Raw genomic sequence first — 12,182 nt, 5'->3', positions numbered from 1 at the left:
GGGTGTAATTGCACCGATATCTCCCGTTAGTCCCAGTGAAGATCAGGAATAGGACAACAAGCAAGCCTGCTGTTTAGCCTTTTAACCACATGCACAAAACCGTCTAGGACCCCACACTAACAAAAACCACATTCAAAGCAATTATCTGATTTGTTTGTTTGTTTTTAATGTGATGTTTCTAGATGCTGGTACAACAAACACACTCTATAAAATCTTGTAACAGTTGTTTTTAGTTAGTATGTTCAAGATGGTTATATGTATTCTGGTCATGACTAATATACATCACTTCAGCGTGACCCTCATCCGTCAGTATTGTGGGAAGTTTTTGGTATCAAGACAGTTATTTCCTCAGTTTGTTTAGTGTTTTTTTCTCCCCCCTTTCTACCCTTAAATGCAAGAAAACATAGATAGTGGTTTCCTCTTCTATTGTGCTTTCCCGATGAAAGTGCTTTGTGGTTCAAAGGCTTAAATAATTAGGTCTTCACAGACCTCAGAGCAGTTTACAAAAGCGGTTGGAATCTCTGCTCTTATGCGTGGAGACAGAAAGATCTCCAGAGGCAAAGTATGGGGCTCCCGTACCCCCATACTCACCAAGTGTGTGAGCTGGCCCCGGCAGAGCTGGGGAAGACCTGGTTCCCCAAAGCATACTTGAGCTTGCTGAGCATTAGGAGATGCTGCTGCCCACACTGCTAAAGCCCTCTCCCCTCCCCACTTGATTCCTTCTCTTCTTTTTTTTATCACAAACTCATTTTTTAGCATAGGCAACAGCCGCTGGGCAGGTCCTGGGTGGTTCTTGCAGTGGCTCGGCCAAAGCGATGGCTGCTGCGTTCCCTCCTTGAACCTGGGGCAAATTTTGCCCTGCAGCGTGCAGTTGAGGCAATGACTGCCTTTCTCCAAGAAAAACTCTGTTACGCTTAACCAGAATGGAGTGGCGCAGCCTGTTTCATTCATTAGATTTTTCTGCGGTTGTATTTTTTGGAAGCATCATTTCCAATAGAGGCACGGGGCTCCTTTACAGGCTTATTTCAGCACTTTGAAAGCACGAGTGTGTGCGTATGTGCCTGCATGTCTGGATGTGGGTGGGAAGGGGGGAGCGCTGGCAAGCGCGCAAAAGAGCCGCGGGGGGAGAGCGAAGGCGCTTTCATTCCTGACCAAGTTTTGCTCCGCAAGCTGAATAAACTTTTTCGTTGTCGAAGCAATGCTGTGCGGGGCAAGGATTTGACACGTTCCCGGTGATAATTGCCTTGTCTCCCCCCCTCCCCACAGGTTCTTCTGGCCGGCAGCACCGTTACTTTTCCAACCTGGACCGTAAGTGGGCACCTTAAAAATCAAATAAAAGCACAGCCTACTAACGAAGCGGTGGGGGGGGTCCTGTGCTGCTGGGGACGTCCTTCCCTTGCGGGGCTGGCCTGGCTGGGCTGCGGGGCACTGGCTTGGGGCAGGGGGGGGCCTACGAGTCTCTGCCTTCTCTTTGCCTCAGTTTCCCTCAAGTATGTGGGGGGGGAGGAAAGGGGAGCTGCAAGTGCTCTGCTTCTCTCAGGTTCAGGAAATTCCCTGAGCGGCAAACAGAGCACCTGGGAGGGGTCGCCCGTGCTGGGTCTCTGCCTAGGCTGCTGCTTGAGAGGGGACACCAGGCTCCGCCGGCCCTTGGTGTGTCCCAGGGTGGCTGTTCTTGTGTTCTCCTGGCAGTTACAATCCACCCCCTGCACGTGTTTTTCCTAACCTATATAACAAGGGTAATGCTCCCCATACGTCTTTGGTGGTGGTGATGTCAAAGAGAAGCTCCAAAAAAGGCATTTTGGAGGTAAGGTGGCCATGACCTTGTTTGCAATTGCGGGCTCGTCTGTAAGGAGACAGACTTGCCAGCCGTGGGCAACCTGGAGCCTGGTGTCCCGTTATACCCGAGCATTTCCATCTGTGACCTTCGTCCTGGGGGCTCTGAATAGGCTTCCCCAGAGAAAACTGAGTTGACTTGGCTTTAAAGGTTGAAAGTGAACTGGCACTGCCTTGTGGCTTGCTGGCCTGTGAACTATACATCTCCAAGCTGATGGTAAAAGTAGCTTGTAAGCGCTTTGGTGTCTGTGCAAAAGCCCAGCCAAGGTTTTAAATTTGACCATATATCTCTGATGATGGTTAATCAGTGAGCACCAGAGATTTACACAAGAGTCGGAGAAGAGCCTGATGGCCATGTGCAGGTTTTGTTGTAAATGAGAACTTGGGACCTTAGAAGTGGTACACGTGCTGAGCAGATGAGTTACTCCAACAAGGCTGTTTTTGTGAAAGCCACAGTGGGACCAGCAAGGGTGTGAAGGGTTGAAGGGCTCACACTGATCCTCCTCAGTAAGGAGAGCCTTTTTGCTCTTCTTACTGAACACAACCTCAGCAGAAAAATAAGCGTCCACAGAGCTCACAAACTCAAATGAAGCCTCAAATCGGGAGGAGCTTCTGTCTTTCTGCCCCTACTGATATTGGAGAGTGCAGGAGTCCATGTACTTTCGTGCACACTGTTCACATATGTTATAGAACGTGTCGCTGTTGTGCGTTTGACACTAATTCCTTCCCTCATTAGCTGCAGTTATTCAGCGTGTAAGGGGCCATTTATCCCATGCACAGCCGGAGTGGGCACTAGGCAAGCGTGGCAGAGGTGGCAGCGTTGGCTGGCTGTGCCTCTGGACCTGCCATGCTGAGCCACCCGTGCGGGACCCATTTCCCAGCACTCGCTGAAGAGACGGGAGGGCATTTGGAGTGCACAGTGACTGCGGAGCTTTCCCTGAAGTTCTCAGTTCTCATTGTATCAGGAAAAAATCCATGTCTGAATAGAAAAGTCAGTCCCAGCCTTCTGGGAGTGAAGGATCCTTCAGTTATTGTTTTTATACTTGTTCTCCCCTTTCCTATTCTGTTCCGTGGTTGAGGATGGAACTTACTTCTCTCCATTGCTTGGACTTTTCCTGGCACACGAATGCACTTTTTTAATGCATTGACCTTCACACTGCTGTGCTCTTGGAACTGCTGTGTGGAGGGGCATGTGGGAAGGTGTCGTGTGAGCAGGACTTATATCCACGTATTCTGAATTCCTGATTATTAGCCCAGCTACAGGACAGTCTTGTTTCTGTCTTATTGTTTGTTTTTTGGTTCTTTTTTTGTAACTTCTTTACTGTTGAGTCCCCTTTTCCTTATGCGATCCTGCGTGATCCTCTCTTGGCTTTTGTCATCACTGGTGTATAGAAACTGCTGTAAGGTGCCTTCAGCAGACCCTGGTTTGGGTGAAGGTTTTCTGCTCCCCTGGAGTTGCTCTGCAGTTGTCATCTGAGGCAGGTGGTTTGGTTCCTTGGTCTCTACTTTGTGCTCCAGTTTCTCCCTCGGGGTGGCTGTGCCCCTTTCACCATCTGCCCTGCTCGATGCCCATGTAGGGCACGAAGTGGTTCTTCTCCTTGTGCATCTGGGACCTTTGAGGAGACAAGATATTAAATCAATTTAAAATATAGCTTACCCCATTGCTCACTTCTGTTGATGCACCTTTAAGGTTTCGTTCAGGGAAAATCTAACTTGCGCTATTATTCTTCTGTTAGCTTGATGATGGGGGTTGGAGGATATTGGCTGTTTTTTTTGTGGGGGGAGGGGGGTGTTTTTTGTTTTTGTCTGTGCAAGAAATCCTCCTCATTAGCAATTCAGTATAGGATTTCCCTACTTATCCTGTGCTTAAAGATATTTCCTTCTATGGTTTGCTCTTAGTCATTTAGCCTCCAAATGATCCGCTGAATTTTAGGATGTGGGCTAGACTCTTTGGAAGTATGGCCAGGCAGCAAGGCAGAGATGTGTTGCCCCTCATGCAGCTGGAACTTGCTCTCTGAGGTGCAGGGAGGGGAGATGAATATTCTGAAATGAATATTGGAATTTGCAGGAGAGAGTCCACAGCTTCCCTAGACACTAAGGTAACTAGATTTGTGCAGTGTAGGATGTACGTGGCACCACGTGACATGGTGGTTTGCTCTTCTTTATAGAAGGACACATGCCAGATAAATAAAGAACAGGGACACCAAGGGCAGGAGCATTGTAAAGTCAGCTCCTTCCAGCTTCAACATTCACTAACTTTGATAGAAGCAGGACCAAGAGGGAATAAAGGGGAACTGAAAATTAGGTCTGTTTTAAATTGGAGTAGAGACCTGGCTGCAGATGCTTTTCTATCTTTTCAGGCTAAAGAAGTTGAAACTTTTCTAATGCAAGTGTCTGAACTGCTTAAATTTTTTTCATGGACTTTTTCTACTCCTTGGTGATCTGCATCCCAGAACATTGGGAGCATCAGTCCAGGCATCTGGTGATACTGCCTTGGGCAAGATAGGAAGGTGATATGGTGTTAGGCTTACATACTGCAAGTGCTTTGGAAATGTGAGTTGCCGCTGTATTTCTATAAGGTGTAGAAAAGGCTGGTGTTTTCAGTAACACTGTGATGTTCCTCATAGACTCATAACCACTACAGTATAGAGAGATCTGCAAATGCTTCTGGCCATACTCAGATAATTTTAAACCATACCCAAGGTGGGTGTCTCTGCCTGGTGTTTCCTATTGGCTGTTTCTAGGTATTCAATCCATCAGAAACTTTAGTTTCAGGGACTAAAGTGGAATTTAAACTATCTGAATATAGTCCTTTGTGTCAAATCAAATGATTTGTTAAAGTGAGGCCAGATTTGCAGGGAGAATCAATCTTTTTTATTAGATCAACTGATGTGGAAAAAGCAGACAAACTTTCAGGCATATTAACCCTTCTTCTGGTCTGCGTTTGTATTACAAGAACAGAGGGACCCATCTATGTGGGGGAGAGCATGCATCGGAGTGTGCGTTCACACCGACTCTTGGTGGACAGTCTTGGTCTGAAGGCACACCTGGGTGGCATTCTTGGGCATGCCTGCAAGCTTGGGCAGGGAAAAGGCTTGTCTCCCTGCGCGTTTGGATGCTAGATGTTACTGCACAACAAATAACGGTCTCTGCTCTGCAGCTGACTCATTGTGCAAGTCTGGGGCTAATTACTGAATCCCTCTGTGCCTCAATTTCCATCTGTAAAATGTCACAGATGCCCACCATTCATAAATCGCTTTCAGATTTCCAGATGAGGTGCTGTGTAAGTGTAGAATAGTGTTAGTTTATACATATTGTGCTAGAGCATAATGTAAAACACATGCAACTGAAGAGCCTTGCAGATGTGGCTCTTTCAACTGCAAAAGGCAAGACCTCGGCTGATGATTTAGTACAGCACTAATTGGGCTAAAATGGGAGATTGCTTTGGTACTGATGCAGTTGTCACCATTAAAGTCCCCATTTACCAACAGTTTTTGGAGATAACCCAGTTATTTCCTATTGAGGGAAACTGTAGTGTCTTGGGTCTCGAAACACAGCAATTTATAGCAAATGTCGACATTTTTATAGCAGCCCCCACACTGGCTGTCCTCACACTCCTGGAAGGGGACTGCTCCATTGTTTATTTTGAATGTGCATTTTGCTTGTCCTGTAGCGGCACTTAGCACTTTTTTGTTGCCTGCAACCTTTTGGGCATATCCTAATCTCAAAGCAGAGGCATTTGACCGAGTCATTTCCATTGCCATTACTGGGTGTTGCATACACAGGAATTCCCATTTATTGATAAGAAAGCTGTTCCTGTGGCTGCAAGGGAACGAGTGCCTGGCAGCTGTTCAGCATTAAGTCAATTCTTAAAGTTTAAAGGATTTGTGGGCTGTGATTGTTTGGGTTTGGGCGATTAACTTTTGTGAAGTGCTGGAGAGTGTCTTCCAGATACATTTCATGGAAAAGGATGAACTTAAACCAGCTAAGAGATTTGATTTGCTTAAGCACCTCTGAGTTTCCTGATCATACTGTTGGGGCTAAATTCTCGGTGGGTATAAAACATAGGAGCTCCTTTGACTGCAGTAGAATTGGGGTTGTTCCTACCATCTGCAACCTAGCCAGGTGTACGTATGAAACTGCGAAGTACCACCATCCCTGTTGTCAGAGTCTATCCTCTAGCCATGTAATTTTAAAGGCCTGGTCTGAGCTTATTTGTCGGTGTATTGTTGCCTGTTTCTCAGAAATAATTATTGATGTTGCGTGGTTGTGGGAAGACGGTATGGGATTGGGGAGGTGAAGGTATCTCAGGAGATATCCAGTTCCTGCTCAGTGTATTGCAGACAAATTGCGCCATTCTCCTGCGTTTGTCCATTTTAGGCTTGGAGCCTCCCTGTTCCTCATCAGTGCTCAGAGGGAGGGACAAAATTCATTGTTGAATCCTCCCTAGCTGTAAGAGTAACATGATACTGGAGCTGAATGTGTGGGGTGGCTGGCGTAGGAGAGGAGGCTGGCTGACGTGCAGCCTTACCCAACGCTTGCCATGTTCCAGGAGAAACCTCCCCTGGTGCTGGGCCTTCGTTCTTGGGTCCGAGCACGCTGTTTAAGGCAGCAATTAGGAGACAAGACAGTTTCAAGGTGGAGGCAGCTAAAACCTCAAAATGAAGCTCCTTGACCTACCACGAACACAATGTCTCTTGGGCGCGCTCATGCTACAGTGCTCATCACTGTGTAGGTGTCATAAATCTGAGAGAGCACAAACAGGCAAATTGCAAATAGGGAGTAGGTCTCACCAGAGATTAAATGGATATTCATCTGCTGCAGTCGGTTATTACTCATTAAGGACCACACCTGGGAAACACCACTCTGGTGGGCAAAGATGAGAAAGAAGGTGATTCCTTACCCCATGAGATGACAATTGAAATAATCAGTGGATTAAAGCCCTTTGCCCTCTGCTGAGTCCTGCCCTGTCCTTTTGTGGCTGAAAGAGCAAGACATTTTGCACTGAAAGAGAAACCCATAGCTGTAATAAAGGGAGAAGTTTAACTGTTTTTTCTGATTTTCCTGACTGAGATGAAGTCACAGCTATGTGAAGTAGAAGTGTCCCAGGCAAGAGTCAAGCGAATAGAAATAATTCAAGCTACAGCTAGAGTGATAGGTTTGTTTAGTCCCTAGATTTGGGAAGCATTTTGTGAGTTTGGGGTTAAAAATAACAGCACAATGTTAAGGATATCTTCTGACTTATCTCAAAATGAGTTAGAAAAGCAGGTTGGTGCAACTATTTTGAAAGCTTTAAAAATTTGAAACTCAAATTTATCTCGCTAACCCCAAATGGATATATCCATTACAGATTTTTCCCCACCCACAAGTTAACAAGGAAACCAAAAAAGGTGTCCTTGGCACAGCCTTGTGCTAGCCACTAACCTGATGCAACTGTTACCTTGTTCTTCAGATTATTGGGGGCAAGGTGATTTGAGAGCGTCCCCAGGCCTGCCGAGTCCATGGCGTCCCTGGGACTTCAGAGAGCAATCCCGGCTACAGAGGAAGGTGGAAGGGATTTGTCTTTCTGCTGCTCAGATCTATAAAGGCCAATGCAGGGCTCAGAGAAATTTAGATAGAGGCCAGTAAAGGGTAATTAGGAGAATTAGGCAGAGTAATGATCCTGAAGAGACTGAGTATCTTGTAGCCTTGCGCCGTTTTGCTCCTGCGCAGGGCCATGATGTGTTGCGCAAGAGCTGCGAGCCCAGAGCAAAGCCCCTGGGAGGAACGCAGGCGCAGGAGAACAGAAACTGCCGTGCGGGACTCAACCTGAAGCTGAAAAGTCCACCTGGGAAATCGAAGCTTTGCAAAAGTGCCCTTGGGGCCAAGAATAATAATAGAGTGTGTCTGTTGTAGAAGGTATGGGCAGATGGGGTGGGATTTGATGTTCAGGGAGGCAAATACTTCTGAATTCAGACCTTTTTTTTCAGTAGTTTTTTTTTTTTTAATTAGTCTTTTAGCTAATTTTTTCTTAACTAAAGGAAGCTGATGCAAAATGTTCTGGATGAAGAACCACCAGTGCTTGATTGAACATCCTGAACATAGCATGTTTATGGGTTACAGGAACTTTGTGCAGGGAGAAGGCATATAACTCTAAGGTATGCCTTTAGTTCTTGGAGACTATGGTGTAATAAGACTTAAGTAGGGGTAGAATTTAAAGTCAGAAGTTCAAACTGGAAACAAGATGGACATTTTTCATGTTGTGATTAACTTTGAATGCAGTTTACCAAAGAAAGCTAGGTTTTCTGGCTCTAGAGTGTCTTTCTGAAAGATACACTCCAGTTGACTGTGTTTGGCTCAAGGCTGCGAGAGATTCTGTAACCTGTGATATGCGGGTGTAGAACTGATATTATAAGAGTTCCTCCAGAGTTTTTGGTGATCTTCTATTCAAACATTTCCTTTCTTCCTATCTGCTTCCTTATTTCATGTTACTTAACTCCGTTTTCACCCCATTGTCACCTGATGGCTTCACCCAGTAGGGACAAACGGTCTCTTCTATATGGAACATGAGTCCAGTAGCTTCTCAGTTTGAGATGGACTTTCCAGCCTCATGTGGTTCCCATGGGTGTCTGGATTGGGAAGGATGAGTTAGCCAAGTCCCAGTGCAAATCTGCTCCATGTTATAGATTAGAGGGTGCCAGAGGAATGAGAGTCTGGTTCAGTGACCGTGGAGATCAGATGCTGGATCTTGGCTTTAGTGAGATAAGGATAAAGCTTTTGCCCTTATCTTGTGGTGAGAGGTTTGTCACACTACCAATATGCCTTTATTTTCTGACTTTTTGTTTCCTTCAGTGTGTTTTTCAGCCATGCAGTGATAGATATTGGTGAAGCAGGGGAGTAAAGGGCTGGCAGGGAGGTTGTTTTGTACAGCACCCGGAAGGACCGAGCACCCACACTACCAACAGCATGGCTTGAGAGCACCAAGCCTTCAGCAGCTCCCTGGGCAGCCAGGCTTTAACAAACTCTTGTTGGATAGCTAAAATCCTTTCATCGGGGTCATTTCAGCCTTCAGGTATCCATGCTGGGGTACATCAGTAAAATGTCCTCGGTATTTCTAAAAATAATAGGTAATAAGTTTCTAGCAAAATGTGTTGCATCAAAATCCAGCCCGTCCCTGCTAGACCTTGTTCTGACAGATAAAGATGAATTGAGCATGGATCTCGCAGCTCATGGTTGCCTGTGAATAAATGATCATGACCTAATTCCATGTGCTAACAGAGTGCAGTCCTAACCAGCAAAATAGGTCTTTGGCACTGTGAAAGAGCACAAATCCCAAAGCTGAGAGCAGTTATGTATAAAATTAGTTAGTGGTGTGGGAGAGTGCATGTGTGAAATTTTAAATAAAACAATGTGAGTGATGCAAGCTGTTTAAGAGTAGACCTGAATGAATAATAGAGATTTTGAAGTCACTTACCAAACCCAAAAATTGGAAAGAAAAATTATTTGGGACAAACTGAAATGGAAATTTTTAATTTTTTTTTTGATACAATGTAATGACTAAAATAAGGTTTTGGGTCAATCCAAATTATTTAATTTGACCGGAAGTGAACCATTTAATTTCACTTAAGACTAATCATTTCATTTTGTTTTTAATTTAGGTGAGTTTTGAAAAAACTGTCATTTCAAAACTAAGGGCAGAAATATCTCATTAAGAAAATATCAAATCATTCTTAAAAAAAATCTAGAGAAAGTATTACAGAAATTTAAAAAAATGATGCCTGTGTTTTCACTTGAAACTATGTATAAATTTTACTTGGGTTCTCAAAGAGTTGTTACTACTCCAAAAGTGCATTTTGTGGCAAACTTTCTTTTCATTCAGTTTTGCTTCTCTCTAATTACAGATACTTCAAAATCACACAATTTCGTGATAATGAAAAAAATGTATTTGCTTTCTAGAGGAAAAAAAGTCCTTTCCTGTTTAAGAATACAGAAGAAAGTAGACAAAAATTAAGTATGAATATTTTACAAGCAGAAAAAGATCAGATAGCAGTTCTTATAAAAAGGGAAACTTGAGCTGCTTTTTAAAAACAGCTGGTTAAGTTAAGGCTAAAAAGGAGGAATTTATTATAATGGAGATATATATTTAAGAGAGAGATCACAATGGAGCGTTGCTTTTGAACATAGAATATGGGGAACTGAGTATTGAAAGGGAGCAGTGTACAGTTTTTGGTGGTTATTTCACTCAGAAAGGGGGCAAGAAAGAAAGATGGTCTAAAAATAGTATTTTTCAGTCCATTTTCTGAAATTTGGGCAAATTCAGGTAGAAGAAAGTCGTAAGATTTTAAAATGATTCTAGGTTTGATCCATTTTTGTCTGGGGTGAATTAAAGAAAACGCCCAAAAACCAAACCCCGAACATACTCCAAAGCCCCCCCGAGTCATCTGACGGTTCCTGTAGATGCGTGGTGGAGAAAGTGCTGCTCCGCACTGCCGGGGGCGGCTTCGGCTGCGACGCTTGGTGGGACGCGCTGGGGTGGGAAATGGGCTGCAGCAGCTCCTCTCCATCCCTCCTTCCTCCCACGTGTCCCCCCCGGGTGGCATCTGGCCTCGCTCTGCCGTCTTTCCGATGGTGGAAGCAGAAGGGAGGATTTGCTCTGAAGTGCCTATAAATGGCTGCAAAGTGCGGCTGTGTCCTGCGTGCGTCCAGTCTATGTGTTGCTTAAGTTAGAGCATGAAATGTTTATGACTCGGTGAGAATACCGATTTCGGCAGCAGCTGAACTCGCTGCGGTGTTGGAGAGAGGAAGGCAGGTTGCTGCCGCCTCCCAGACGTTTGCAGGTACCTAATGAGCTCTCGCCTTTATGGTTTTTTTGCTATTGCAGCATTGCTGCTGTGTGAGAGAGACCTGGGCCATCTGGGTCCCTTTCCTAGCCACTGGCTTTGCCAAAAGGTGAAAAACGGCAATGCACCCAACAAATAAATATCATGGCATTACACAGAGAAAATATTGTAGCAGGATCCTAATGATCCCAAGCTAAGCAGAAGTCAGACAGGTTCCCCTTGCACAGAAACGATTCCTGCTCCAACTGCGTCCTTCCTGCTAGAGCCGAGCCGCTGCTGGGGTGTGCAATGTCCCGCCCAAAGGGTAGGACCTCTTTCTCCTGCACTTCCCTGCACCTTTGATTTTTGTTTTCTCTTCAGAGCAGAGGCTGCCGGGCAGCCCGAGCCTTTCTCTTCTCCACTGATGCTATCAGCCCTTAGCCTTTCACGTGCCCCAACTCCATTACAGAGCTATAGACATGACTGATACTAAACAAGTACAATTAATAAAGTCTATCTGGCCAACATCTGACTCTCATTAGAGGAAACGTGTTGAAAAAACAGATCCCAGGTTGGCTGTGATTTATGACTTGGGCCTGTTATCCTTCACGAGCACTGGCGAAAGCTTTTGCAAAGAGCCAGAACATAAACTACTTAAGGAAACTTGGTATCCATGTAGAAAGGCTGGAAGGGTCAAATCGGACAAATTAAAGTGGGGTGGAGGTGCAAGCCTGGGTTGGCTGTCCCCTATGGAGGGCCACCTAGGTAGGCACAATAGATCTGCGTTCGTATCTCCACTGGGGTATTTGCCTTGAACTTTCTGCTGGTGCCGGCGTCTGAAAGTGTTGCTGAGCTTTTTTTGGCTAAAGTGTGTGTGTGTGTGCGTGTGTGAACAAGTGAACAGACCAGGCAGCAGTCTGATGGCTTATCTTGAGAGTCTCCAAGTCTAACATCTCTGGTGCACGTTTCAAGCTGAGCCTGATAATGAGAGTTGCAGAGCACAGGGGTGGTGACAGTGCTGTTGTCACCTGAGTATATCACACGGCAGCTTCCCTGCTGGATTGTGGATGTCTTTGTCACTTCTCAGCCTCTACCCACTCGCTGAGTTGACAGTAAAACTTACTGTGCTTCCCGCTCCCCTCGGGCGTTTCAAGCTTCATCCTTTTCTCCTTCTAAAGCAGCACAGTTGCCTGCATGAGCCTGGAGGAATCCAGCTGCCTCCACCGCTGTTCTTCCCGCTTTGCTCAGGGGCTGCCCTGTTCTCTTCCCAGAGATTTAAAGAAAGGTGTCCATCCCACTATCTGAAAAAAAAACCTTGCCTCCCACTTCCTTTGAAAAACGAAATTTTCTTCAAAATGGATCTATTCAACTTGTACTTTACTGATTTGCAATGCAGGGCTCTCCAAATCATAAGAGTGGGGTGCGTGGAGACGTGCCCTGATCCTACAGTGCTTGGGCTCCGGCTGGAGCTGCTGTGGTCCAGTTTGTGGAGCTGCAGCTCGGTCCCGCTACCAAACGTGCAGGCTGGCTGTGACACCTTCTCCTGGCTCT

The 12,182-nt window shown here is 45.5% G+C and overlaps 1 protein-coding gene across 1 annotated transcript in view; it reads left to right on the top strand.

Annotated features, from left to right (window-relative positions):
- COL26A1 (collagen type XXVI alpha 1 chain) overlaps positions 1–12,182 on the top strand; it is a 184,576-nt gene that overhangs the window by 120,711 nt on the left and 51,683 nt on the right. Inside the window, exon 4 of the mRNA XM_026063592.1 lies at positions 1,267–1,308. Coding sequence (XP_025919377.1) covers positions 1,267–1,308 — 42 coding nt within the window. The remainder of the gene's footprint in view (positions 1–1,266; positions 1,309–12,182) is intronic.

Source organism: Apteryx rowi, unplaced genomic scaffold (genome assembly GCF_003343035.1).
Source record: "Apteryx rowi isolate R43461 unplaced genomic scaffold, aptRow1 scaffold_20, whole genome shotgun sequence".
Classification (NCBI taxonomy): domain Eukaryota; kingdom Metazoa; phylum Chordata; class Aves; order Apterygiformes; family Apterygidae; genus Apteryx; species Apteryx rowi.
The sequence above is the reverse complement of the archived record's forward strand: the minus strand, read 5'-3'. Positions and strand labels throughout refer to the sequence as shown.